General features: G+C 40.6%; 2 protein-coding genes across 2 annotated transcripts in view; both read left to right on the top strand.

The window, feature by feature from the left end:
* Positions 1 to 483: 483 nt before the first annotated feature.
* Positions 484 to 5935, top strand: oaz1b (ornithine decarboxylase antizyme 1b). Its single transcript, XM_030768929.1, is given in 6 exon segments — positions 484 to 696; positions 2511 to 2562; positions 2564 to 2650; positions 3939 to 4111; positions 4371 to 4456; positions 4759 to 5935. Coding segments are annotated over 6 exon segments (654 nt in total). The 5' UTR covers positions 484 to 571; the 3' UTR covers positions 4890 to 5935.
* A 2082-nt stretch (positions 5936 to 8017) lies between these two features.
* Positions 8018 to 27026, top strand: part of uhrf2 (ubiquitin like with PHD and ring finger domains 2) — a 38495-nt gene continuing 19486 nt past the window's right edge. Inside the window, exons 1-3 of the mRNA XM_030769663.1 lie at positions 8018 to 8260; positions 18257 to 18562; positions 22122 to 22423. Coding sequence (XP_030625523.1) covers positions 8108 to 8260; positions 18257 to 18562; positions 22122 to 22423 — 761 coding nt within the window. The 5' untranslated portion in view covers positions 8018 to 8107. The remainder of the gene's footprint in view (positions 8261 to 18256; positions 18563 to 22121; positions 22424 to 27026) is intronic.

Below are 27026 nucleotides of genomic sequence, written 5' to 3' on the forward strand. Positions count from 1 at the left end.
AACATGTCAAATAAATCTAAATGGATGTAAACACTACATGAAGCATTCAAAAATGACTGCTATGATATATTTCAACATTAGTCAGACAGAACGACTTTTCGCTTTACACAGGATTCTCCTTTAGGTGTTATTCCATTTTTTGAGAACTGTCTTTCACACAGCATGTTTCTTTTTCTTAGTCCTCTGCTCAGTCTATCGAAAGTACATACACCTATGTGTCGTTTATAAATGATAAAAGTCACATTTAGCATCAGCTTGTTTTTACACTTCTCAGAGGCCAACTGTACAATCCACAAACAATTTATGAAGAATAAACTTGAGCAGTGGATGGCGTTCTCTAACAATTGCGTTCGTTTCCTTTCTGATTTTGTTGCTTGGTCTCAGTAATTTTCCATTCGCTGTGAAAAAAAAGAACGCCCCTGCGCATCCTCCTCACCTCCTCGCTTGTGTTTTTCTCTTGCTACGTAGCCTGTGCTAGGCTTTAAGAAAGCGATACTGAGCCATATAGTCTCACTCAAGCGCTGACCACAGTTGTGAGCAGAAAAGCTGCCGTGTCCCCTTCCGAGGCCGGATGGTAAAATCCAACCTCCAGCGGATACTCAACAGTCATTGTTTTGCGCGCGAAAAAGAAGGAAAACCTCAGTGTCAAACCACGATGGAGTCTTTAAGTAGTAGTATTTGTGACATGATTGGCAAGTAAGTGACAGAAGCAAGAATGTGGGGGAAGGGTAATTTTTGTAGCTACTGTTCCTAGCTAACGTTACTGCTAACTTCTTCTTTTGGTATGAGACGTTCCTCTATGAATATAATTTGCACGATCATTTTGGAAATATGCTGTTTAATAATTGTCATTTTAATGGTGTGTGCAATCATAGCAATCTCATCAATTTAAGTGAGTGGCATTAGCTAGTTAAATCTAAGCTAATTTATTTTCCTTAGCAACATGCTAACTGAAGCATACGTCACAGCCAAGGGCCCGTAAGCTAGCGTTAGCTGGCTTTTTATTTGCCATTTTAGTTTGATCCGACGAACAAACTATTTTGCTCGCATGATTAATAATGTGAAACTCGTTGATATTGCCTTATGTTAGTGTCAACTGATGCTTTTTCGAACATATTAAGATATATTGTCCCAACGTTGTGTAAGGAAGATTGCTCTTCACTGATAGGCCTGGATAAGTTTTGATAGTGCAATGATTCGTAAAATAATTGTGAACAAAGCTAATTCTGCCTGTTGACGTCATTTTGGTTTTCATTTTTTTTACTCAGTAAATTACATTGTAGCTGAAAGTTATTTCAGTTCTTTTTGCCGTGTGTCTAAATGTATCACACATTGTGGTTAACACGCTATTAGCTAGGCTAGGAAGATGACTTAGCTTAGGTAGTCAGCCAACAGCTTTACTTAGCTGAGGATATTGAGCTTGACGACAGTTACGTCACACTGGCTAGATCAAGTTCCTTATTTTGACGCAGCTTGAAATGCGCTACATTGTTGCACTCTAAATTGTCAAGAGAACCGACAATTTCGTTATCGTTAAATTATGTTGTTACCAGCCAATACGTCTTATTCGGTTCATTTTGTATGTAACATCTATGCTCCATTTGTAGAATCAATTTTAATACTCAGGAATCACACGATCTGCACCACCCGTACCTCTGCTTCCATTTTGTTGTTAATAACATGTTGGCGAAACGGTTGCTTGTAAAACGGCAGCTGTTTGTGCTACCTTGCACAGTTTTGAGCACAGAATTGTTCCGGACTGATATTGCCTGTCGGGTGATGATTACTTTGATGACGTTGCCAACACAATCACCTGACTAACACCCAAATGTATCGGAATGTCAGACCCTGTATACTTTTATGACTCTTGAGTTAGTAACATGCAGCTGGTATATAAGTATCCTTGAGCTCTTGGCCATAGACCTACATTATCTCTCTCAGACGATTATATGGAATGGTGAAATACTGACAAATGCAAGACTGCTGATAACATAGTATTGCACTCGTATAAAAATCAGTTTCTTTAAAGGGATTTTGACTACTTTTCCTCTGACTTGGTTGTGCAAGAACAACATGATGTCATCCCTAAGCGCTAGCGGCCCACTTTAGGGAAACCTATGGAATATGACTTAACAATTATTTTGTGGTTTTAGAGGACAGCAATATCTCAGAAATAGGTGGCCACAAAAGGAAATAAGAAGTGGCATAAATATCAAATTAGAAGGAAAATTTTTTTTTTAACATGCATATTCGAAACTTAATGATGGATACAGGGATTTGCTCATCCAGGAGGCCTATTGATTAATCTTTCACAGAGCCAATGATAAATGCCTCTTTGTAAAATTACACAACCACCTGTGATCAGATAGCAGTTGCTCAGGTCGCTGAGTTGAGACAGATATGAAGTTCATTAAAATGGATGATTGTTTTACTGGAAATACAAATGTATACACGGCTTGCAGTCATATTCGTTTTATGATATTAACTTCTCTTTCTCTCTTTCTCTCTAGCCTGTCCCTGCACTGTAGTAGTACCCGTGGCCCGGGGCCTCTGTGGTGCTCCTGATGCCCCTCTCCCACCCCTGAAGATCCCAGGTGGGCGAGGGAATGGTCAACGGGATCACACTCCCACAGCTCAGCCGTTGTACTCAGTAAGACACACGCACACCGTTCACCCATTGTGCCAGTTCAGACACATTTACTCGCCGTCGCACACCAGTGGTCAAACGTGACTGCTCTACATGGAAAGAAACATGCTCTAACACATACCATACATGCACGTGCAAAGACGTACACTTCCTTAGTTTGCCCATTGTACTCAGGAGTAGAGAGGCACACACACACACTCTTAGTGTAACAATGCCATTTTCGCAGATGTTCAAAAACACATTAAACATGAAGAACGTTTTTCACTCACACACATATACACACACACACACACACACACACACACACAGAAACACAAAAATCTAACTCTAATTTCCCACTTATTTATTTATTTTTTTTACACTAATGCATACACCACCAGCCAAATGCAGTACACACAACATTGAAAACCACACATGTATGTAATGCATATGTAGTCCTACACTCTTCCAGATTCGGTGCATACATGTTGTATGTGTAAAGCACAGGGTGTACTCAAACACACCTCCTGAGCACACATACATTCAGCTTCCTGAATGCCGCTTACACAAGCCAGAGTGGACAGCACAAGTACATTCCTGTCCACATTTGTTTTTACAGTGCAATTTGAAACCCTTCCTCAACTCTTATTTCATGTGTATACAGGCTAGCGTTGTGCAGCTCTCCTTTTGTCATTTTGGAAAGATTTTGCTTTTAAATAAAGGTAAACAGACATTCAGAAGTGCAGGCGATCTGTCAGCAAAAGTCTTGAAGAACCTGTTGACAGTAAATATTGTGCTTAAATGTGACCAAGATCACCGAAGTGAACCGGAGTATGTGTGGAATGTTCCGGTGGGGCTAGTTATGCCCTACTTACCAGCCAGGCAAACACACACACAGGCCACATCCCGTCACGTGACCTTGTGGTATCTGTGTACTGCAGCTTGACATACAAAACAGCCATTGTTGCAAACACAAATATGCCAATTTAAATACTGTTTACTCACCAATCAATTGGAATTGAGTCAGCCTAATTTGTGCTAATGGTGTCGTTAAAAATTGGACTCTCATAATCGAGTCATGTAGAATCACGTCGCCAAGTTTGTTCTTGGCAATAAAAACTCAACACCTGCTGGAATTTTTCACTTAGCCTCGTAGTTTGTGCACTGCTGAGATGTTTTTATTCTGAGAATTTTATTTTCAGCCTTGGAATTCCTTGTCTCATTTTAAGTCTTTTTACACAGTATTTCATCCTTTCATTGCATTTCATCCTCTAGTTTCATTGACTGATATTTCTCTCTTTCTCATTTGCAGGACAGGAAGTTGACTGTGACGGAGCAGCCCGAGGGAGCGGGTCGCCCAAGGATATTGCGTTTCCAGAGCCGGCCCACCGTTTCCCGAGTGATAGACTGGGAGGCGGTGCTTAGCGGTGACGGATTATACGTGGAGATTCCTCGGGACCCTCTCCCAGAAGGCAGCAAAGAGAGGTGAGGGTCATTGTAGAGGTCATGGATGGATTTGAGGGGAGTGTGTGAAATCCTGCTGCTCAAATGCCATATTTAACAAAAGTCAAACTGTGTGTTACTGAGAGAGTTCTGGAGCACTGAGATTGTATCTCTTGTTAAATTTTTTCAATGGTTGCGCTACAGAGTAAATCTAATCAGCATTATGGTACATATGTCCCGTCCCCCCCCCTTTTTTTTTTTGTTTTTTACTGAATTTTCTTTTATTCTGTTTCTCTTACAGCTTTGCTTCTCTTTTGGAATTTGCCGAAGAACATCTTAAGGTTGTCAGTGTGTTTGTCTGCTTTTACAAGAACAGGGATGACCGTGGTACGTCTTTGTTTATGTTGTTTTTGTTGGGTTTTATCAGGGTAATGACAGCAGTTATATATAATTTCTGCGTGGGTGGTGCTCTGTGAATAACTTTCGTTTCCCCTTTTTCATGCATCATCTGATGTTTAATGTGCTTTGATCCATCCCACCCTCAATAAGAGGAAGTTTCTGCCTTCATCAAAAAACAAAACAAAACAAAACATTCAGCCTAGACAGATTTTTGTCCATTCTTGGCTTTTAAGAGATTTTGAAAAGCATTTTTCTAACATGTGGCTGTGTAACTTTCTTTCTTTCCTCAGCTAAATTAGTGCGAACATTCAGCTTTCTGGGCTTTGAGATAGTGAAACCAGGCCACGCCCTCGTGCCTCCTCGACCTGACGTTTTCTTTATGGCTTACAACTTCGACAGGGACTCTTCCGACGAGGATTAGATCCAGACTAACGCCTTTTTACCTACGTTTACACCCCCCCCCCCCAATTTACTTCCACCTGTCATCTCCAAATCCCAACCCTTTTACGTAACTGCTATTGATACCCCCTCCCTCCCCCTGCCAATCTGATTAAAGTTGTGTCCTGTCTTTCTTTTGTGTTCCATGGAAGCATATAGTTTAGATATGTGTTTCACGTAGTCTGACTCCTTTGTTCTGTTTTTTTCTCTCTCTCTCTCACTCACTCACTCACTCTCCTCCCTAATATCCTTGTAGACTGGTGTGTACTCTTTACTTTATTGTTTAGATGCATTGATATTTTACAATATCTAAGAGGGAGCCTTCTCAAGGGAAACTTTGAGCAAATTGATATTAACAGCTATCAGTCAGTGTGATGTTTTTTTTTTTTTTTCCTTGGTTTCCCTTGGGTTTCCTGTTTTTACATGGGAAAAATATGCTTCATTTCCTTGAATGTGTAAAAGAAAAGGGTAGTTTCGTTTACTCTCGGGTACGTTAAACTCTATGTTTTGATTGGCTAATGGACATGTCCCCTTAATGCGTTAATTAATGTTTAATTAGAAATTAACACTTCACAAAATCATTTTGAAGATCAGATCCTCAGATTATGTGGTGTAATATCTATTGTTGTTACCTCAAATCGACAGCTTCATTATTTGGTACTTGACTGTGTGAAGCTCTTGAAGTCTGTGGAGTGAATTTAGAAGTGTAAATGAATGCATATATGTGTGTAACAAATTTGTCTGCGTACATTTGAGATATAAGAACAGGTTACTGAGTGAGCCAGATGTCTGAATTGGTACAAAGCTTGAAAAAAAAACCATCCAAAGTGCTTTTACCTCTTTCTCTCTGTTTGTATATCAGATTTTGTTTTGGGTTTTGTTTTTTGTTTTTGTTTTTTGCTCTGCTGTTCTTATTGATCTAGCATTCCTCTTCAGTTTTGTTTTGTTTTTTTCCGGTAGATTTAAATTTGGCTGTACACCTGCATAGTGATAACTGTTGTACTTCTGTTATAATAAAACATTTAAAAAGTCAAAGTCATCTGTTGTTTTCAGTGAATTTGTAGTTCTGTGCACTGCTCTCTACATATGTTATAATACAATTTACATACATTTGTGCAAATATTTTTAAAAGGTGGACACACTTATCACAAACAGACATGAGTGGCAGACCAATATGCAGTGTTAGAGAAACTTAACATTTCTTATTAAAAGCAAAAGACACTGGAAAGAGTTCTCAAACATAGAGCATGGAGTAAATTGGCTTATTAGCTTATTAGTTGGCTAGTTGAGAATTATTACCTGTTCCTAGGATTTGCTCTGTCACAAATGACCTTATATGTCCTGTTCCTGTACTTGGCAGAGAAATGCAAATTAACAATTGTTGTCTGCAGGAGTAAGTGTCAGTTGCTATGAGAGACACTGGGTGGCGCTATGGCGCTTCACAAAGGTTCACCCCCTTCTCTGTCTTTTTTTTTGTCTCTCTTTTCAAACCCTAACATGTTCTTATTGTCTGTTAAGACAAATACATTAATAAGAGTTTGGTGCATGGACAAAAACAGCAGAATTTCAAGATTTTACCACTGACAATATACCTGAAAATTATGGGAACATATTAGGCTTAGATTTTAATTAAGGTTTAGCACATAATTTCATATTCTGCAGTTTCACTTCAAATGCTTAAGTTAGATACTTGTCCCTATTTGTAACAAGGGTGTTATAAACTATTACATTTTAAAACATTTTTCAGAAAATGCAAGTTAAATTTTACTTTTTGTGTCATAACTTGCAGGCAAATAAGTATAGAAAAGCTATTTTCATCTTTAGTGATGTAACCTAGGAATTTGTGTGCCACCCATTAGACAAAGTCGTTATCTTTCATTACTATATAACATGCTCTGTCATAAAGTGTAATTACAGAGTTGGCAGTCTTCATATATGTATATCTTTGTGAATGTTGCAGTTTGCCTGATTTTGCTATCAGGTCAGTTGTAATAAAGGTATGCAGAATAACCTGCAATTCACAGAACAAAAATAAAAAACTTTTTTAATCATCCTCAAAATGATCAGTGTGTCTATTGTTCATGGAGGAAAACAGCAAGGAATTGTTCATGTGGTTGAAAGTTTTTATGATTTCAGTTAATAAATGCAGGATTAACAAATGATACAGAGACGCAAGCATAAAACATGTTCTTCCACCACATTATTTTAAATTCTCTTAAAGTAACCATAAAAGACTTGAGACAACACTTAATAAACAAATACATTTAAATGCAGCTGTAAAAAGGTGCTATAGCAAATACTTGAGGAATCACCATTGTCTGAGCCTTGTGCACATGCTAGTGTAGTGGTTAAATGCTGAAGTGCTGCACCTACTGCATATTTATCAATGTTTGAAATTTGCATTATTACATGTGCATTTTTTCTCTAAAAGAGGGGATATTTTGACATGTAAAATCTTTTCAGCGTTGACACAGTTCATTGTGTGACTCATAGACCTTGATCATTTGTTTACAGAGTCTGTATTGACTGAGCTGCAACATTTCCCTCAACACAGAAGTTATTACAAGCTCATAAGCACCTAAATGGTTTTTGAATGCATGGTCGGTGAGGTGACCAATGTGAGAGAGTACCATTATGCCACAATTTTCACTAAGCCTTAGATCCTTAGCCCACTCGTTTTCACAAGGAAGTATTGTTTATCTGAGTTTATCTGAGATAAAAACGCAAAGGTTTTATCAGTGGAGGTCACAGACTCAAAAATAAATGTTTAGGCCCATGTGTGACTTTATCCATTTATAGATGCTGATAAAGAGCTAATTTTTGCATATTGGATTATGCATTATGTATATAAAATAAGACTTATGTGTACCTGTGCAAACAGATACACAAGGTCTACAGAGAGCTTATTTTCGCTTATTGCTCTGTCAAACATATTGTGTGGATAAGAAAAAAAGGAGCCCTGTATCTTTAACGACAAATTTCAAATGTTTTTTTTTTTTTCGCGAGATTTGCTTGGCGCCGTGACCCCCATGTGAGACGCCTCCTGCAAGAAGCGCTCATTCTCCCCCTGCAGAGGCGCGCGCCATGGACCTGTGAGCACTTTCAATTCGAGCCCCCTTTTCCCCCACGCCCCCACGGAGCGGTGGAACAGTATTTTCGGTACCCCCTTTTCTCTCTGGCGGCTGCTCGAGCGGTGCAAGGATGTGGATTCAGATTCGGACCATTGACGGAAAAGAGACCCGAACCATTGAGGATCTTTCTAGACTGACTAAAATCGAGTCTTTACGTTTGAAAATACAAGAGATCTTCAATGTTAACCCGGAACAACAGCGGCTGTTTTACAGAGGGAAGCAGGTAAATGTTTCATACCCTTGAACAGCCATCGGTGATTTTTTATTTCGCTTTGGCTCTTCCCTTTGATTTGTGTTGTGGGATTAGGCGCTAGGTTGCTAACGTACCACACAACCCAGTGGAGCTTCCTGTTTTGATGGGAATTCGCTTACAGTTCTTGCGCAAGAACTGGGGGACACACTGTATCACCTCACTGGCATACTGGTTCATGTGTTGTGTCCAGTTTTGTTGGGCTATCCTATCTCATTCAAGTTATGTTTGTTCGTTTGTTGCAATAGAAAATTCTTCATGAAAACCTTTAACGTTACATAACGAAAACGTTACATTTTGTTTCTCCGTCCATCGTATTATTCATGGGGAGATTTGATCCCCCTAATATTCCGTAAACCTCTGCGATTCTGAACAACGTGGAGCAGTTAGGAATATAGAAAGCATATGCAGGCTCCCCTAAACAGTCAAATGAATGTCACAGGCCTAGTAAGAGAATCCTTTACGTAAACTACTACATCTGTGTTGGCATCAAGCTTCGTACAACCTGCCGGTATATTATACCAAATGCTATACAACAAAAGAACTTAAAATATATTTTGACCGCAGCCTGTGTTCATACCAAGCATTTGTTTACGCTCAGAGGAGGATGCGTTAAAGCACGTGCTTTGCCATCCAAAGCTGATCGCGGTATGTTTACACCAGGCGCGCCAACGTCACTGGACCGGACGTTAAATGAATGTCATTTTTTCATGCCAAGGCAGAAAGTATTAATCAGTCTTCCTTGTTCGACTCAGACAATGCTGGAATTATTCCCTACGTCAGTGAACTACACATACATGGTGTACAGCCGTATAGATAGATAGATAGACAGATAATCGCTTAACATGAACCATAAAATTAGTGGCCGTATTTATGTACACGACTGGATTAATAATTGATACATGTATTTTGTGTAGTCATTTGAACAGACTTACAACTAGATGTACAGATTGTAGGTAACGTCAAAAACTGATAAAGTCTTCAGAGTGTACGTTTAAGCCACTCTGTATTATTCTAGACACACCATATACACTTTAAGAAAGCCTAATTTAGCAGTTTCAATCGGACAGAGCAAAGAGTTACTTCACAAAACTACGCCTAAATATACCCATCTTTGCACTAGTTCCTGTGTTTGCTGCCCTTAGTGGTGATGAAAGCTTTGAGATCAGTTTCTGTCATTTAGCTGTTAATTAAAGGCCCTTGAGCCAGTTTTTGTAGTGCATGTTTCTATAATTTTCATTTTCCAGACCTGTATGCCTTGGAGTCTTGCATCATCAAAACGCATATGCTCTTACACTAAGTTAAATGGATGGCTTACAAGTTGTGTGTTGTTTGTAATCCATTGTGTCTGTGTCTTGTCCGTTAACTAGGATTTTTTTCAGCATTTCTTTTTTGGTCACTCCACTTCATAAACATCATTGATCAACATGAAATTCAGTGATTACAAATCCAGTAGTCTGTAACTCATAGAAATGATCAGCTCACCAGAGCTGATTGGACATAAATGATTGTCTCTGTGGGCTGAATAGGTGTGTTAAATGTTATGTTTTCCATTTCAATGCTTTCTGTTTTGTGGTTTTCATGTTCCCCAGTGTGTGAATGCCATGGAAAATGCCAGTGATGAAAACAATAGCAGTTAGGGATGAGATGTACAGATTGGTACCCCCGCGAACACCGTTGTAGTAGCCTTGCGCCCACTTCGTAATTGGCATTAATCTTGACAATCAGCTATAGCTCTTTGGCAGAGAGATGTACCCAGCCAATTAATTGCTTTGGCACTGTGCTGTTCTCTCTTGAATAATAACCAGTAAGGCCACAACTGGCCACCATGCAAAATAATTGTGAGTATTCATCATTTCCACTGTGTGTGTGTGTGTGTGCGTGTGTGTTTTATTCAGAAATGAGAAAGAGAGAGAGAGGAGGAGTGAGAAAGAAAAATGCATAGAATTGCAAACATGAAAATGCATAGAATTATGCAGATGATTTGTAAGTAACAGTTTACCTATTTTCACCCCCTCAAAACTGAGCTGATTCAGAACAAAGGGGCACCATGGCCATTCAAATGTGTTAGCTTTACAATTAGTGATGGGAGTTAAACAAAAAAGCACAGCTAAACTAAATCACAGTGCAATTAAACTTCATCCTTTTGCCGTTTCATGTCATCCCCCAGGTTTTGACAGTTCAGTTGTAATTCTCTTGAGGTTCTTCTGATGTTCTGTGAGCTTTTCAAGCACTTGGTCAAGCTTTTTTTGAAAAGCTCTCGTCTACTGAAACGTCTTTGTTTTTTAATGAGAGTTTTGCGTTACAGCTAGTCGGCAGCCATCTTGTATTAGCTTTGTGTTGAACGTGGCTACCCAGCTGAAAGGAAAGGAAATGCCTGTTTTGAGTCTACTAGCAGCCTCTGAATCACTGCTACTGAAGCTTAATCGGCAAACTAAACCTATACCTACGAAAATGCTGACTGACCGTAATGACTTGTTTTGGGTTTTTTTTTTTTCTTTTTTTCTTCTTCTTCTTCTTCTTCTTTTCTGTAAACCAAGTCATATTAAAAATTTACCCAGAATTTACTCATGCAAAAATAAATATATAAAGCTTTGCATGACTTTTTAGAGTTTTTTTCCTTCTCCATACTTCACAGAAGGACACGCAACACAATTCTGGCTGCCATTAAATTAGGATTTAGTGCGTCTTTAATGGACAAACAGTTTTTTCTACAAACTCATTTTTTGTTGCACACTTACATTAGAACAAAAGTGTCGCAGGAGCAATCGTCTTTTAAAAGGAGACGTATTGTTTAATACGGCCCTGTCTTTAGTGGTGAGTTCAACTGAGCGGTCGTCTCACTGTGTTTTCCGCGGGACGATCCTGTCCTGTCTGAGGCCTGGGAGGGGAGGGGCATTGTGGGGGGATTTCCACGTGTGAAGTCATTTGAAGAATGGGCCTCTCGCCATACCCTTCCACTGTCAGAGTGTGTTGCCAGGAACAAATCCCTCTCTTTCAAAATGGCGTAGGGTTTCTTCTCTCTCTCTCTGTCTCTCTCTTTCTGTCTCGCTCTCTTCCTCTCTCTCTCTCTCTCTCTCTCTCTCTCTTTCTCTCTCTCTCTCTCACTGTCTTCTTCCTTGTTGTTGGCCTCTTAAACATACACGGTCAGTGACACTATAGAGCATTTCCACAGCTCTGGTTATTGTGTTTATTACATAACTGATTCAGGGTTAGATATTGAACCTTTTGTATTTTTTTTTTTTAGCGTACGTGGACAGTGCACACTCTTTCTGTCATACGGTCTAAGACTTTTATCCCCCCATCTCTCTCTCTGAGGGAGCTAATAACCTGACGTCTCTCTTAGAAATGGTTCACTCTACTGAGAGCACCCTTTCTGCTGGCTCAATGGAGCCTTTGCTGGCAGAAGGTTTGTTCATCGTGCCCCTGCTTTGCAGTGATTGGCTAATTTTGAAAAGTGCTCTCTGTCTATTGGTGAACTTTGGGCTAATGTGCTGTTTGTTTGAAGCGTTTGTTTATGGGCCAAAGTTATTGTGTTTATATGGCTTGCTGTTTCCAGGCCACTGGAGTACATGAACTCTACTGCCAACGAGACGTCGCTAGCGCTTTCGATTTACAGTTGATTCGCAGCTGAACTTTCACTCGATTGTTGTGAATCAACAATCACATCACAATCACGCCATTTTAAAGAAGGTGGATTTTTGTCTGCCGTTCTGGCCTGTTTTGTTATTACCATGTGTATCATCACACATTCTTTGATCGCTGTGCTTTGAAGAAGAGAGTTCATTCCCTGTACAGAGTTTGTGTTGCCATGGGCTGTGTCTTTAAAGGCTGTTTCACCTCAACTTTTTGATCCTGGAAAAAGAATAAGTCCCTGTCTCTCAGGCACAACCTCAGCACAGACATGCCCTGCTCTGCCTGTTACTTAGAGCTTTAGGCCACGGTCCAAATAGGTTCATTTTTTTCTTTACTGTGGTCTGTAGGTCAGGGTTATCAGTTCAGTGGACTCTAAAGCACTATGTAGGAGATGATCAGGCTCTTATGATATGATGAACTCGTGGAGTCCAGAGGCCGATGAACAAAACGATAGTTTTAAAACCATCACGGGAAGTTATCCCTGTTCGAGAGTATGACTGTGTAGATTTGGCCTCATTGTCTCATGCATTTCCTGCTCACAAAAAACACTGTAGACATACCTCCTGTTCTTACACCGTACATACATAATACCTCGCTATTACACCATACATACATGACCCCATGCTGTTACACCATACACATATAACCCCCTGCTATTACACCATACGTACATAACCCCCCGCTATTACACTGTACAGACATAACCCCCTGCCCTTACGCCATACATACATAACCCCATGCCCTTACGCCATACATACATAACCCCCTGCCCTTACACTGTACAGACATAACCCCCTGCCCTTACGCCATACATACATAACCCCCTGCCCTTACACTGTACAGACATAACCCCCCGCTATTACACCGTACAAACATGACCCCATGCTATAACATTGTACATACATAGCCCCCCTGCTATTACACCATATATACATAATCCCTTGCCATTCCACCATGCATATATAACCCTATGCCATTACACCATACATATATAACCCCATGCTATTACACCATACATACATAACTCCATGCTAAAAAATAATGCATGCTGAGATTCCTAGTTGGTTCCTGGGACTTCAGCATGCATTGTGTTATAGTAGAAGGTTTCTGTTGGTTTGATTTAGAACAACAAAGAATATACCCATGCCAACAGAGTCGAGCCCTCTTTGAACTTAGCATTAAAATACAAGCTAATATTCTATTTATCTCCCATTCAGATATGTATTTGTAAATCATTAATATATCCCAGTAGTATGTAAAATTATGGCTGCAGTGTTTCAAAACTGTCTGCTGTGAAATGGTAAATTGCTTCAGGTTTCATCTCAGCTTGAAAAAATGGCTTGCCTTGTGGTTTGGAATGATACCCAATTGTGAAATTTTGTCTGAAATTGTTTTTTACATCTTGCGTATATAGTATACCCTGCCCACTAAATATGGATTTGAGGCACCAGATGTCTATTTAACAGATTGCATTGTACCTCAGTAGACACCTGCAAGAGGAGCCAATCCAATGGCCTTGTGTTTTGTCTCCTAATGCCAGAAGCCCAGAGTGGCTTAATTAAGGATCTCTGGCCCTGAATCACACACCAGACAACACCACAGCCTTTAGTTTCCACTTTGGGGATGTCATATATATATATATGTGTGTGTGTGTGTGTGTGTGTTTAAGCACACATATATAAGCACAATACATATAATATAAAAAAATAAATATAGCAATTATATGCAACAAATGGCTGTTTATGCTGAACTGCTATTATTATTAACAGAGGTTTATGTTTATAAGAGGTTTTGTGTCTTGTTTAGCAGACTTCTGAGGTTTGAAAATGCTCATTAGCATTATAAAGCACTGCGTGAAACAGCACCTGAGGTCCTGACACTGCAGTCTGTGTGTGGGTGTGTGGATACGTGTGTGTGTGTGTGTGTGTGTGTGTGTGTGTGTGTGTGTGTGTGTGTGTTTGTGTGTGTGGAGGAGGGTGACACTGATTTCTGAGAACGTTTTTAGAGGGTTGCAGTGGTATTTACAGTCTAATTGTTTGCATGTGTGAGTGTGTGTGCGCACGCTTGGGATTTGTTGAAGGGCTGTGTTTAGTATCTCATTTACTGACAGAATCTGTATCTAACAGGTTTATATGACAAGGTGAAGACTAAATGTGCTCAGAGGCACCTAAACATTCATCACGTGAAATGTTTAAATGATTCTCTGCCCTGGTGTGGACTCTTGATCTTTTCATACTAAATATCATCAATAAGGTCTATACTGCAAAAGGTGCATTTACAGTGTCATCATACACCAGTCATTACCATGGTAATTTCAGGAACACCTTCGAAAGAAATCAGTATTAATACTGGAATTTTTATGAACATCATTAAGCGTTTACATGATATTCCCTGCTTTGTTTACACACCTCAAAATGAACTAAAATAGAAGAGTCAGGTGGCCACACTGTTGATAATCCGCTCGCAACCGCACAGACGAGGTTCCGTCCATCCGTCTGTCTCGGGGGTGAACGAACAGGAGGTTTGCGATGTCTCTCCTTTTTCAAAATGGCGCCCGGTCACGATGGGCTGCTGAACAATGCCGACGTGTGAATATGCTCTCGGCGTAACGGTTTTTACAATGGCACTGTCTGCGCGGTGGTTCTGTGTGAGCCCTGGCCACATTATTGGTTCAGTGTGCTGTTTGCTGTGCGTTCAGAGCCTTTTAAAGCTCATGTTTACTAAATTAGAATGGCCACAGAAACCTAGCAGCCACGCTGGATAATGAAATGAAATCAGGAAGGCTTTTCACCCCGCCAGTTTATCAAGAAAAAAAAAGAGAGAGAGAGAGGGAGAGAGAGAGCGAGAGAAACTTGGGTCTGCTTTTCGGAACGCTGGATCGATATGAGCTTTAGGGAAAGAGACGAGAGGAGGAACTCGTTTATTTTGACTTATAATCTCACCGCTGGTGCATTTGATGAATGGTCCAGAAATGAGTAGGCTTTCTGTGTGGTCAGAGTTTGGTAGATGGTACATTTCCTTGTTTGAGTTACTGGCTGCAAAAGAGTGTTTGCCAATGATTAGAATCTGACCTATTTCTTTCATTCTGTCTTTTTTTTTTTTTTTGTCTTGTTACCCTTTGCTGGCGAGAGGAGGTAGAGGGGGGAGGGGTGCGCAGTGTCTGTCAGTGCAGAGTGGGGCGTTTCCTAACGTATCCCAGAATTCCTTGCAGGGCTCTGCAGTGGCGTACACACTCCAGCCAAAATGGTTTTAGTTTTGTTAACCTTGTTGATGAAGGTTGGAAGTAGTTGTTTATTGTTCATACTCATACATGTAAATATGCACAAACACGTACATTCACACACTCATAATAAAACTACACACTGACTCACACATATGAATACGTACAAACACAATCAAAGTTCCCCAACCCTAGTTACCGCAGAGCTAGAAAAGCACTCAAGCAAACAAACAAACAAACACACACACACACACACACACACTCAGGGCTGTTTAGCTTGCTGCAAACGCGTGTTTTCCAGCGCTTGCTCAGATCATGTCCGTGACCCTGAGAGTGGAGTTTTATGAAAGCTTCCTGGTGTTTGGCTCTCGACGTCTCTTAAAGAGACCACACTGTTCAACAAACCTACTGTTTCACCTCACTAACACACACACACACACACACGCACGCACACACACACACACACACACATACATTCCTGATCAGTCACTCACAGAAAAACAAAGGCTAAAGTAACACAAACAGAACCACGACACGAGTCAGTTCAGGCTTCGTACTGTAGTTAGAAAACAGGTACGGCTATAACTCATTACTCAAACATAGTTCCCCGACTCCCTCATGTTTGTCCTTTGAGCGTTTGGGGATTAGATTGCGCTCTGAAACAGTTAACGAGTAGACCAGAAATTGTCTATTAAGAGGAGGGTATTATTGTAGCCGTGCCAGTGTTGGAAGGCTGGAGCATTCTGATGCTGTCTCTGGTTTTTGGTTTGTTCGTCAGTGGCTGGAGAATTGGAGGATTGGAGCTCGATCTGTGCTTTACTAATAGAGACGCATAGATGAGAGCACGCACAGATAAACACAGCTAGAAAAACGTTTTGTCTTCACGTGTAATTGAGTGTCTTCGGAGGGAATCTTGAAGCCTTTTCGGTGAGGTTTGCGTAGATAATGTGCAAACAGAGACACGAGAACACGCGCGTGCGCACACACACGCTCGCACACTCACACACATATTCACACACGTGCACTCACACAAGTGCGCATACACATGCCTACATAAACATGTACACAAACGCACAAACACACACATAAAAACTGACACTTCCAACACTCTTTTCCCAAATGTACACCGACACTGAGCCGTGCACACGCATTAGCTTTCTCTTTCACACGAGGTTGGTTCTAACCATGCTGTCCAAAATTCTTCCAGTGAAGTGTTGACTTGCATTGACATTTTTTCTCAGCAATTAAATGTCAATCATTTGAGGAATGTAAGTTAAATGTGAATTAAATTTGCCCCCCCCGTGCCAAAAATGCCATGACACTTTCATTTTTGTGTTTCTCATTAAATTTCAAATTTTCACGGTTATAAACGTATGTACTTTACATTCATTTTACCTTTAATTTGCCAGCGCAGTCTGCGAGAATTTTGGTTTGTTTAGAATACTGTAGAAGCGTGATGGATGATCATAAATGATATTTTGTCATATTCTAAATGCAGTTGCAGTCTTTGTCTCATCGGTCAAAGGAGTGATTTTTTCCGTAACCTAAGCCAACATCCAGATTACTGTGTGTCTGAGACATCGTCTCATTTTCGATGAGTCAGGAGATCAAATACTCTCTCATATTGTTTTGGTGTCTCAGAGCAGTGCCGATAATGTGTTTGATTTGAAGATTTTGTGGTGTTTTATTCATAGATAAGTAAGAACCAGCCTGTGTCTGCAGTGTGGACTCAGTATGTATGAGTCGAGTGTCTTTGTCCAAGATGGCGTCTAACGTTTGACGCTTCAGAGTGGTTTCTGCAGGCGCAGATACGGATCCAGGCAGAAGGGTTGGTTACTGCAGAGCCCACAACAAATCAAGACTTATTTAAATTTCATGAAAAAAAGTGAAATTACGCTCTCTTTCACCAAGCTTGTGGGGGATTTTTTTTTTTCTCCCTTTTTTTTTTTCCTCCTCTCCTTATTCCCGTCTCACTCCCTCTCTCTCTCTCTCTCTCTCTCTCTCTCCGTCACACATGCATAATAACAAGGCAAGGAACAGTCAGTCATGGTTGTGTGTTCCCTGTCGACCCAAAGAGGCAAGTGCTGGTGGTTTTTAACTAAGCACGCATTTTTGCTTTCGTGAAATCTCTCTGAAACGTTTTGCTAAATGTCCAGAAAAAATAAATAGACAGAAAGCGTACTGCTGGTTTGTGAGTTGTGTCTCTCTCTCTCCGCGCACGGAAAGCGATTTTCTGGCTTAAACTGCAGTAATTCCATCTGAAGGAGCTCACAAACAGGGCAAAGATACAGACAGAGAAATGTGTGTGTGTGTGTATGTGTGCGTGCATGTGTGTGTGTGTGTGTCTCTATTGGTTGCCATGGCAACCTCAACCCCCACCAATACACGCAGATTTATCCATTTTTTATTTTTTTATTTATTTGAAAGACAAATGGGGAAGACACATCTGTTTTCAGGATGAGCATATGCCACTGCATACTGTGGGTGATATTCACAGGGATAGCAACCCCAAACAGTCAATGCCCAACCTTTTTTTTGTGTCAAGATACACTCAATGACCGAGGTGACATTTACGAATGTACTGCAAATATAGAGCAAGCTAGTGCTATAGTAGCTGTCGACAGCCGTCACTGCAGAAAAACGTGTGATTTTACTGTACACACACACACAGACCCACACACGCGTGCACACAAAGACGGTCTTTGTATCAGTGTAACCATTGATGGTATAATTCATGAATAGATATTTGACAGACAGATGAAAGAGGTTAGTAACTAGTCTGTTATTTAATAATAAACAGACACTTTCTTCCAGATCAGTGCCTTTGTGTCTGAGGCTCTGACGGCTTAATCAATTAAACCTCGAAACCTTGGCTGATGTGTGAGTCTGTGTGTGTGTGTGTGTGTGTGTGTGTGTGTGTGTGTGTGTATGTGTGTAACTGGGTGGTTGTGAATGCTCGTATGTGTGCGTCCTCAGTTTTTCTAAATGAATGTGTGCATGTTTTATTCTGGATGACATTGTTCCACTAGTATTTGTGTCTTACTATAAAGCCATTCTGTAGTTCCACAAGTACCTCCGATGACACGTCTGTATCTGCTGTTTCCCTTGTTCAGATGGAAGACGGCCAGACGCTGTTTGACTACAACGTCGGCCTCAACGACATCGTCCAGCTTCTCATCCGCTCCCAGACCGACCCCCCCGACAGTCCCACTCTAAACGATTGTGAAGGTGTCGCCCGCGCTCCAACTCCGACTGCACCAGCCCCCGCCCCAACTCCAGCCGTTCCCTTAACGACGACCGTCACCAACAACAACAGTAACAATGGCAACGGGTCTAAGTCCAACAGTCCGCCCTTAGCCAGTCAGCCTTCGACCTCCTCCCGATCCTTCCTCATTGACCCAGGAATCGGTTTGTACAAGGTGAGGCTTAACGTGTTCTAACCTCGTTTATTTCCTTTCATTTGTGTTTGGCGTAACATTTCGAGATGACCAGAGTGTGAAGCGCGTCATAAAAGGTTGGATTCAGTACGGGCGATTCTGTGGAGATGATCTCTCGTTGTGAGCCAGCGCGGAGAAGTGTGGCAGTCTCCAGTTACATTCCACACCAGCAAAACATCGAACCCAGTAAAACCTTATCCTCTACCCAGAGCAGGCTGCCTCTCCACTTCTGCAAGGAAATATAGACATATATGAAAAAAAAAAAAACCCCAACATCTCATAGAATAACTCCTCCAGCACTAAATCACCTAACTCATAATTTCTGTGGTCTTAAGAACTGTGTATTTCAAAAGAGTTAAATTAGAATGATAATTCTGGTGTGGGTGAGTGTTGGACACATTAGATATACTCTCCGTGGACAGAGGCTGAAGAAATATGACTTGTCTAGGCAGTCATGGGCTAACTATGTGGCCCCAGTCTGAAAGGAGAGGCCAGGGCCCCCGGTAACCTTCTTTTCCGAGGCGTGCGTGCACTGGTGTGGTTTGACCCACGTGCCTGTGGTGGTTTGAACTGGCAGCTGTCTTGGGCACTCTTCATTCCGTGCCATGTTTTCATGGTGACCTGTTTACTCAGCCCAGGGAGAGTTTGATGACTGGAAGGGGTCGAGTTTGTGTGCCAGCGAGGCTGGCAGGGCACGCTAAAGCGGCAAACCAAGAGAGAAGCTTCCAGAATCTCTTAACATAGAGAGTGACTTTTATTTGGATTTGTTAGGGATTTGTGTGTGTCTATGTGCATTTGTTATGTTGTTTTGCTTTAACAGACACCACATCAGTCTTAGATATAAGTCAATGCCCTGTGCTTTGTTTCCTGTATTGATTACAGAGGCTTGTTGTGTTTATTTTAAAAGTAGATTGAACGGCTAATCTTCTCATATTTCGAAACCAAAATTAATCCACCACAGTGGATTACTCTGCTTTTCAGATTTCCCCATTGGGATGTGAGTGTATTTGAGTAATTTGTCCAATAGAGTGAAGATACCATAACCGCCATGGAAGCTCTGTTTTTATTAGCTCTGTGAAGTTCTTGGCCTTTCTGTCTCACTGAACACCTGCATAGGAAAGTGGGTGTAAGTTTTAGTCTGTAACGGTGTGAGTATGTGTGTGTCATCTTCTTTGTGGAGGCTCGATGGTGTTAATGAGTCGTTTCCACCCCGTTTGGCCTGTTCACCGGCTTTGAGAGTTGTTGTGCGTTTAGACCTGTCTGTGATTTTAGGGTGTCCGTCAGTGTTGTGTGTTATCTGCCTCTACCTCCTCATCCTTTCACACCTCCCTCTAGAACTGGCTTTTCCAGGTTATTTTTGCCCCCCTTGTCTTCATATGCGCTCACGGTATTTCGGTTGAGAGGGAGCCGTCGCCGTGAGGATCTGCCGCAGTATACTGGTTTTGTTTAGTTACCAGCGACTGTGCAGGCTCAAACGTTTACGTTGAATTGCGCTAGCACACAATACTAGTTGGTAGTGTTTTAGTTTTTACTTTTTTAAATACACTGTCGTCATAACAAAAGGAGGATTTCATTCTCTTTTCCTCTGAGTGTGATATGTTTTTATTAGCAAATAGTTAACATTATCAATACAAATTGATTTTTAATTTTCCTGCTGTTGTATTGTCAGTGGGTGCTATGTATCCATATCTATAAAATTTGGGGAAATTATATGAGTGTATAGGATAACTATAAGATCAATCAAAAAGGGTAAAAGAATTTCACAGCACAAGAAACTAGCATTAAAAAACAACAGAATTAAACATCAAAGCTTTTTATGGCTTTTATTCACCTTCACATATCTCCAAAATTGCTTTCAAACTGAAATTACTCTGAAATTATCTAGACATATATTGAACACAGCAGGTACATTGGAAGTCATGAAGGTATGTAAAAACTCTGAACTGGTGCCTTACTCAGGTGTAAAGCTTGGAAATGTTCTTCTGTGTTTCACCACATAGAACTGGGGTGAAAAAAAATCAAATGGATTTACTACTTTTCTGTATTTTGCTTTTGGTATTCTGCATTAACCAGCAGAGGAGAATTATTGAGCTCCGGTTTGATACACACTCAGATGAAATACTAAACCAGTAGGAGATTTACAAACAAACAAAATGATTTATAAATCAATTTGCTGTGACCGGGAGCAAATGAAGAATAGCCAGAACAGTGTGTTCTCTCTGTGTTGGTCTTGTTAAAATTCCAACTGTGGTGACTGCAGCATTCTGAACAAGTTTCAGTTTGTTGGGCAGAAGAGAGAAAAAAAGCAACATTAAAGCGGTCAAGGTGATTGAAAATGAAAGCGTGTGTCAACGTATTATCACACGAAGCGCTGAAGGGTGTTACTCGACCAGTATTCCAAAAGACAATATTGGCCACATCGTCATTACAAGATCTAAAAGCAACGATTCACAAACACTGCGTCTCCAGCCAATCCCCATAGTCTGACCAGTGGTGTGATACATCACACAGAACCACAGAATCGAGTTACTGAGCAGAGTGGAAGTCAGAATTCTGGAATGTTCCTGAGTGTTCCATGGATATTTGAGGAAACAGAATCTCATCATTACAGTAAACGTGACACACTTTTCAGCAGTCTGTGGGTGAACTCTAAACTCAACCTCTCCACATGTGTGTGTGTGTGTGTGAATATGCAGAGGCTAAATGCTGTTTACAGAGACAGTGCTGTTTGTCAGGTAGAGCAATAATGTTTGTTGAAAACCAGCTTAATGGTTTGTTTAACTTTAAATGTCAATAATGATTAACTTGCCAATTTACGCTCACACCTCCTAGTGTTCCTTAGATATTTTTCTATTGGGAGTTTTGAAAATTGGTTCTGAGCTCTCCCGGTGCACTTTCATTTAGTACGAATTTCATGGCAGTTCTGTTATGGCAGTTCTGTTAGGTATGCATTGACATCCTCACACCATACAATGTGTTCTCATGTAAGTAGTATTGCAGATATCACTACAATTCATATAATTTGTATTGTTGTAATAAAATGTACAAGACTAGATATGAAACAAACTGCCCGTTGCGGACGATTTGTTAATGTCATGGAATCATTGTGGCCCCTTCATTGATTTGTGTGTGTTTTGTAGCTTAAAACCTTTTTTTTTCTGGGGGGGGTGGGGGGTTGTGTAAAACCTTTCTTTGTTTTAATGTCCTGATGATTTTTTAAGAAGTATGTGATCAGCTGTTTTAATGCCTCAATCCAGTAGTCGCTGTAACCTTACCCTTTAATGATCTGTAGAAAATTAAAGATGAAACACTGAGCTATGTATGCAGTTATATGGGAAATGAATATTTTACAAAATGTAGTGTTCCTGTGGAGGCAACGTGTTAGTGATTCTGAAGAAACAAAACACATGATCATTCGCTGACATTTTTTCAACATTGTGACTCAGCCTCTGGCACCAAACATTACTGCAAATGAAACAATTTTGTCGCAACAAACTAAACTGTCTTCTCTTCTGTCTCACTGTGTTTGTTTCTGGGCCAGATTAATGAACTTGTGGACTGCAGAGACCTGAGTTTGGGCGCTTGGTTCGAAGGCAGTATTGAGAATGTTACACGTTCCAAAAAAGGGCAGAACAGCAAAGCAGACACAACAGCCCCTGCAGCCAAGGTGGGCCGCCCCAGCAAAAGGACTAATGGCAAGCTGGAGCAGGAGCCTGCCTCCGTGTCTGCACTGGACAATAATGGCACGCAGACACTAAATTCGGACAGTAGCGAACCCTCCACTTCTCAAACAGACTGCACACAAGAACAAGAGGAGGTCGTATACCATATTAAATATGAAGAGTAAGTCTACTCGAGGAAAGCCGAAAAAAGAAAGAAAAAAAGAAAAGAATTTCACCTCACGGGGATTGCTTTTCCGGGAATTCTCATCCTGATGTTTCACGTTCCCCTTTAGCATTTAGGGTTGTTGTTTTTTTTTCACGCTGATGAGGAAGCTGTTATCTTTTTCATCTCTTTTTGTTTGGCTGAGATTTTTTTCCCCCCATTTTGTTGGGTTTCTTGTGGTGGAGTTTATTGTGGATTGGTCAGCCCATTGTTGTGGAATGGTGCATTATGGGAATGTACCATGTGTAAGGTAAGGGGTAAGTGTATCTGTTCTGAGGACCATCCATGCCAGTCAGCAGTGCACTGAGGAGGGCCAGAACAGTCAAAGGTAACATCAGGAGTTACATTCAGATGAGGCTTTGTATAGTGTGATATTGTTACTACACAGTCATGACTGCAATGAATTAAATGCAAGTTACTGAGATGTTGACCCTGCTCTGAGACCCTCGTTTCTCTCCATCAGAGAAAAAAAAAAAAAAAAAAACAGTCTGCCCGTAATAGGATAGTCGTTACTCATTCGCCCCTAAATACATGGGAGCACATCATGTCCTGGCGTAATTTCATTGATTAGTGTATCCAGATATGTTGTCAGGCAAAACAAACCACAGGAAAAAGAGAGTACGAACCGTGAAAACCTGTTTCATTCACACGTACTGGAGGTGTTAGTAGGGTTGTGATGTGCTGATTGTTACTGCTTTAGGAAAAGGAAAAACACATTCTTAACACACTGCTGCTTCTGTAAAATGTTGCTTTTCTCTTCTCACTATTGCTTCCCTCTGTCTTTTACCTACTCAGTGTCTCCTTGTATATTCTGATTGTGAGCCCAAACAATTGAACGAAAGTGTGTGAAAACCTCAAAAGCTTCATAATACTTACTGGGAAGCCAGGGCTCCAGACTAACGTTTTCTAGAAACATCCCGTAACCGACCCAAAACGTTGTGATTTTGAAACATTGTTAAATTGCTTTCATTTAACATTACTGGTACATTTATTTCTCGTTGGAAATGTTTTTGCTGGCATGACGCCATCAGCGACTTTTAAAAGGCATTATCTTGACTGTATGTTTTTAAATCTAGAGTTTTGGATAGGCCTCTGTGCTTTGTATTGGTAAGAGTGACACAATTACTCAGACAGCATAAGTATATTCTAACATCTGAAAATTTATTGCATAGCAATTTTTCCCACTTTTTGCAGTTTTTTAAAACTCCAATGCAATAGCTAATGTCACATGTCCAATGCCTAAGGCCAAACTCATTCAAACTTGCACTGAAAATGTTTAACGTCTTATGGTAAACATCTTTGCTATTTATCTAATTAAATGCTAACTAGATGGATGTATTCTAAAACATGTGGGAACTTCATCTTGTGTTTTCACGTCAGTAAAGTCAACTCAGCCGTAGTTAGTTTGCTAGCCATACAATCCGTATACTCTGGCAAATTCCGCTTCTGCACTGTTAGCTTCAGTGGGCATGATGTCACTTAAACCAGCAATTGACTGACACGGCGCTTCACCAGTCACTGCTTAGAAGTAGTCACCTTTTTCTGTGGCAAGCTACATCTTTCTTTAAAAACTGACAGTCCCACTTTGCCTAGTTACTGTTGCCATCTAACATCCATTTACTAGTTACCTTGTTTTACTGCTTTACAGGCATTTAGTGTTAAATGTTAGTTAAACTCCCAATATTTTCACCCCAAAGGCATCCCAAAACAGATTTAATATTGTCCTGTTTTGGGAACTGGCAGATTATCTATCTGGCCGATAGTGGGAACCAATATTGATCATTTTTCCGATCATCTGATATATTTGCAGAATAAAAAGAGAAAAAAACTTTTTTTTTTCATGTGATGCGTGGACTCAGACACAGACACAGCTAATGCTCTCTCAAAGGTACAGTTTAGTTGTCTGTCACCACAGCATTATCGTATTAATTGAAATCTGGATAATGATGAGTAAATAGCCGATCAGTGCTCCTCTCCGTGACTGTGGGGGAGTTGTGGTAAACAGAAGCTCTGAGAAGCATTTCCCTTCTTCACCAAGCAGAAGCGTAAGAAGAACATGCCTAAGTTGTAGAGCTCATTTGGTCGTTGGCGAAAAAGAGCGTACTGAAGTTACCAAACTCTCTCAGTAACGTAATTTAACAAAATAATTTTTGTACCTTATGGGAGCTCCATAAACTTTATTTTTTAATGTCTTTTACAGATGTTCTTTGTTTTTCCAAGTATTTCATTTAACATATGTTCATTTAAAGGAAGCTTTGCATTGGAGTTTTTGTTACTCCACATGCAAAAATTAAAGCTAAACTTCTCATATTTAATGCAAATGAATATTTGCCTCGAATATTCATCATTGGCCTTCCCAATTACTTGTAATCGATAGCATTATTGCTGCAGGAAAAATTGTACTGGTGGACCTCTATCACGTACACTATTTTTAATGGCGCAGGAACATTGGGATGGAATTAGTCTGTAGCCTTGGGAAGCACAATAAATGTGTAAACACCACTTTAAATGGTTTTTGACTTTTCTGTAGGTTTTCTGTACATCTGATAGAAATTAGTGAGCACAAAGGTACGCAATGGTACACTTGCAAAATAGCGCAGAATCGTCTTAAAATTCTTAAAACACTCTGACACAAAAACGAAGAATTAAAAACTGAAGCTGGAAACTGAATCAGAAATTACATTTCCTTTGTCCTTTGGTATAGTAGTCACGCTAGTCAATCCCTCATGGTTGTTTCCATTCAAAAGAACTGCTGCATTTTTTTTTTTTACAGTGCTCTTATAAATCTCTTATAGCCCTTTTTCCAGCCCTTCATACTTAAACATACCTCCATCCAGTGTTAGGCGTTTCTTTCATCCTCCCGAGTTCATGTTGAGTTCTGATCCTTTTGTCCTTCCATACTTGGTGATGTCAGGGAGGTGAGGTCAGCGGTGGGTGGACATCAGGGGTGATTAATAGGAGTTTAATTACTTGAAATGGATAGTGATCTGGTCATGTCACTGCTTCCTCAGCACTAAAACATTATTAAATTACATTAACACCAACCTTCCCCTTCAGAGATGTAATTTCAGATGCTTGGAATTTCTGGTTGAATTATTGTAGTTGTTATTGTATCCTCACTGGTTACTCAACCCTTGCCCAAATTTTTCACATGAATGACACTGTTTTGAAGTGGATGGCAAAAGTCATTATCAGAGATCACTTTGATATATGAGTGTGCGTGTGCATTGTCTGTTACCATGTAATTTTTCTGCTGTGCGCCTGGATATGAGTTATGTGCGGTGTGTATGTGTGTGGGTGTGTTCGAAACATGTTTGTGTTTAGACTCTTTGCTCGCTGTCTGCTGTTGGCAGGGGGCCAAATCGCTTACACATTCGGCTAGTCTGTGCTGCTTGGGGTGCACTGGGAGACAAGGCAGCCAAGTAGACTCAGACAGTCCATCAGTATTTTAGTATATGAAGAAACCTAAATTTGTTCCCTGAGGGGATGGTTCGGCTGATATTTAGGTTATGAGGGTGTTGTGATGCTGTGGGTAAGACCAGGACAGTAGAACTTTCATGATAGATGGCCTGGTAAGCTAATTAAATTAGCAACCAGACTTTTCTGTTTGGATGCTGGTAGCCAGGTCTTTATTTAAAAAAAAAAAATAGAATTCCCTACTACAGCTACAGATTCCATGCAACGAAAGGTTTATTTGTTCTCATGGTGGATGCTAATCACTGCGGTGTATTAGTCTGGCAGATCCTGATTGTGAGCGAGAGAGGTGCAGATAGGAGCAGAATGTCTCGTAATACTGTGGTTTTCCTTTGGTGTACTTGGATAATTGTCATTCGCTCTGTGTCTGGAGCTGCCATACACGGCTGTGTTGTATCTCTACACGAACTGGATTTCTTGGGGGGTTTTTTCCCCCCGTTAGATCCCAGGTAGTGTTGGAATAACTAGTCGGCTATGAAACTAAAATGACGGTTTTGTTCTATTTCTTTTGCTTGGCAGACACTTCTCTAGAACAGCTTAAAATAAATTGATTATGGAAACAACTACATGTCCTCATCTGAGTATAGAAGAAATCACCAAGAGTTTGTATTTCTTTCAGTCTAAGTCAGGGGTTAGGGTTAAACTCTACCGTTCTCACTTTGACAGAAGGGTCATCCCAGGCTGAGAAAAGTCAGAGGAGACGAGTGCTTGAGGAGGGAGAAACGGGACCATGCAGTGATAGGACTGTCGGAGGCCTGGATGAAACAGAGAGAAGTGGTCCTGCTGGGATGAAAGGACAGACCGTAGTCTGTAGATATTAGAGCTGCGTGACACGGAGAAAATACGAGCCGTGCGATAAACGTGTTGGACGTTGTGATGGCAATATGAGACGTGATAAAACGAAGATTAAAATGTGCAGTTTCAGTTTGTCTCTCGTTGTAGGTGCTGTCAGCATAGACCCAGAAAATGAAGAGTTTGTGTTTGCTGCGTAATGACATCAAAAGTAATTTCCAGCTGTTTTTCAAGTTCATTTAACATCCAACATGTTTTGCAGTACAGTTGCAATTACGAATAGTCATCTTTCATA

Source organism: Chanos chanos, chromosome 3 (assembly GCF_902362185.1).
Source record: "Chanos chanos chromosome 3, fChaCha1.1, whole genome shotgun sequence".
Taxonomy (NCBI): Eukaryota; Metazoa; Chordata; class Actinopteri; order Gonorynchiformes; family Chanidae; genus Chanos; species Chanos chanos.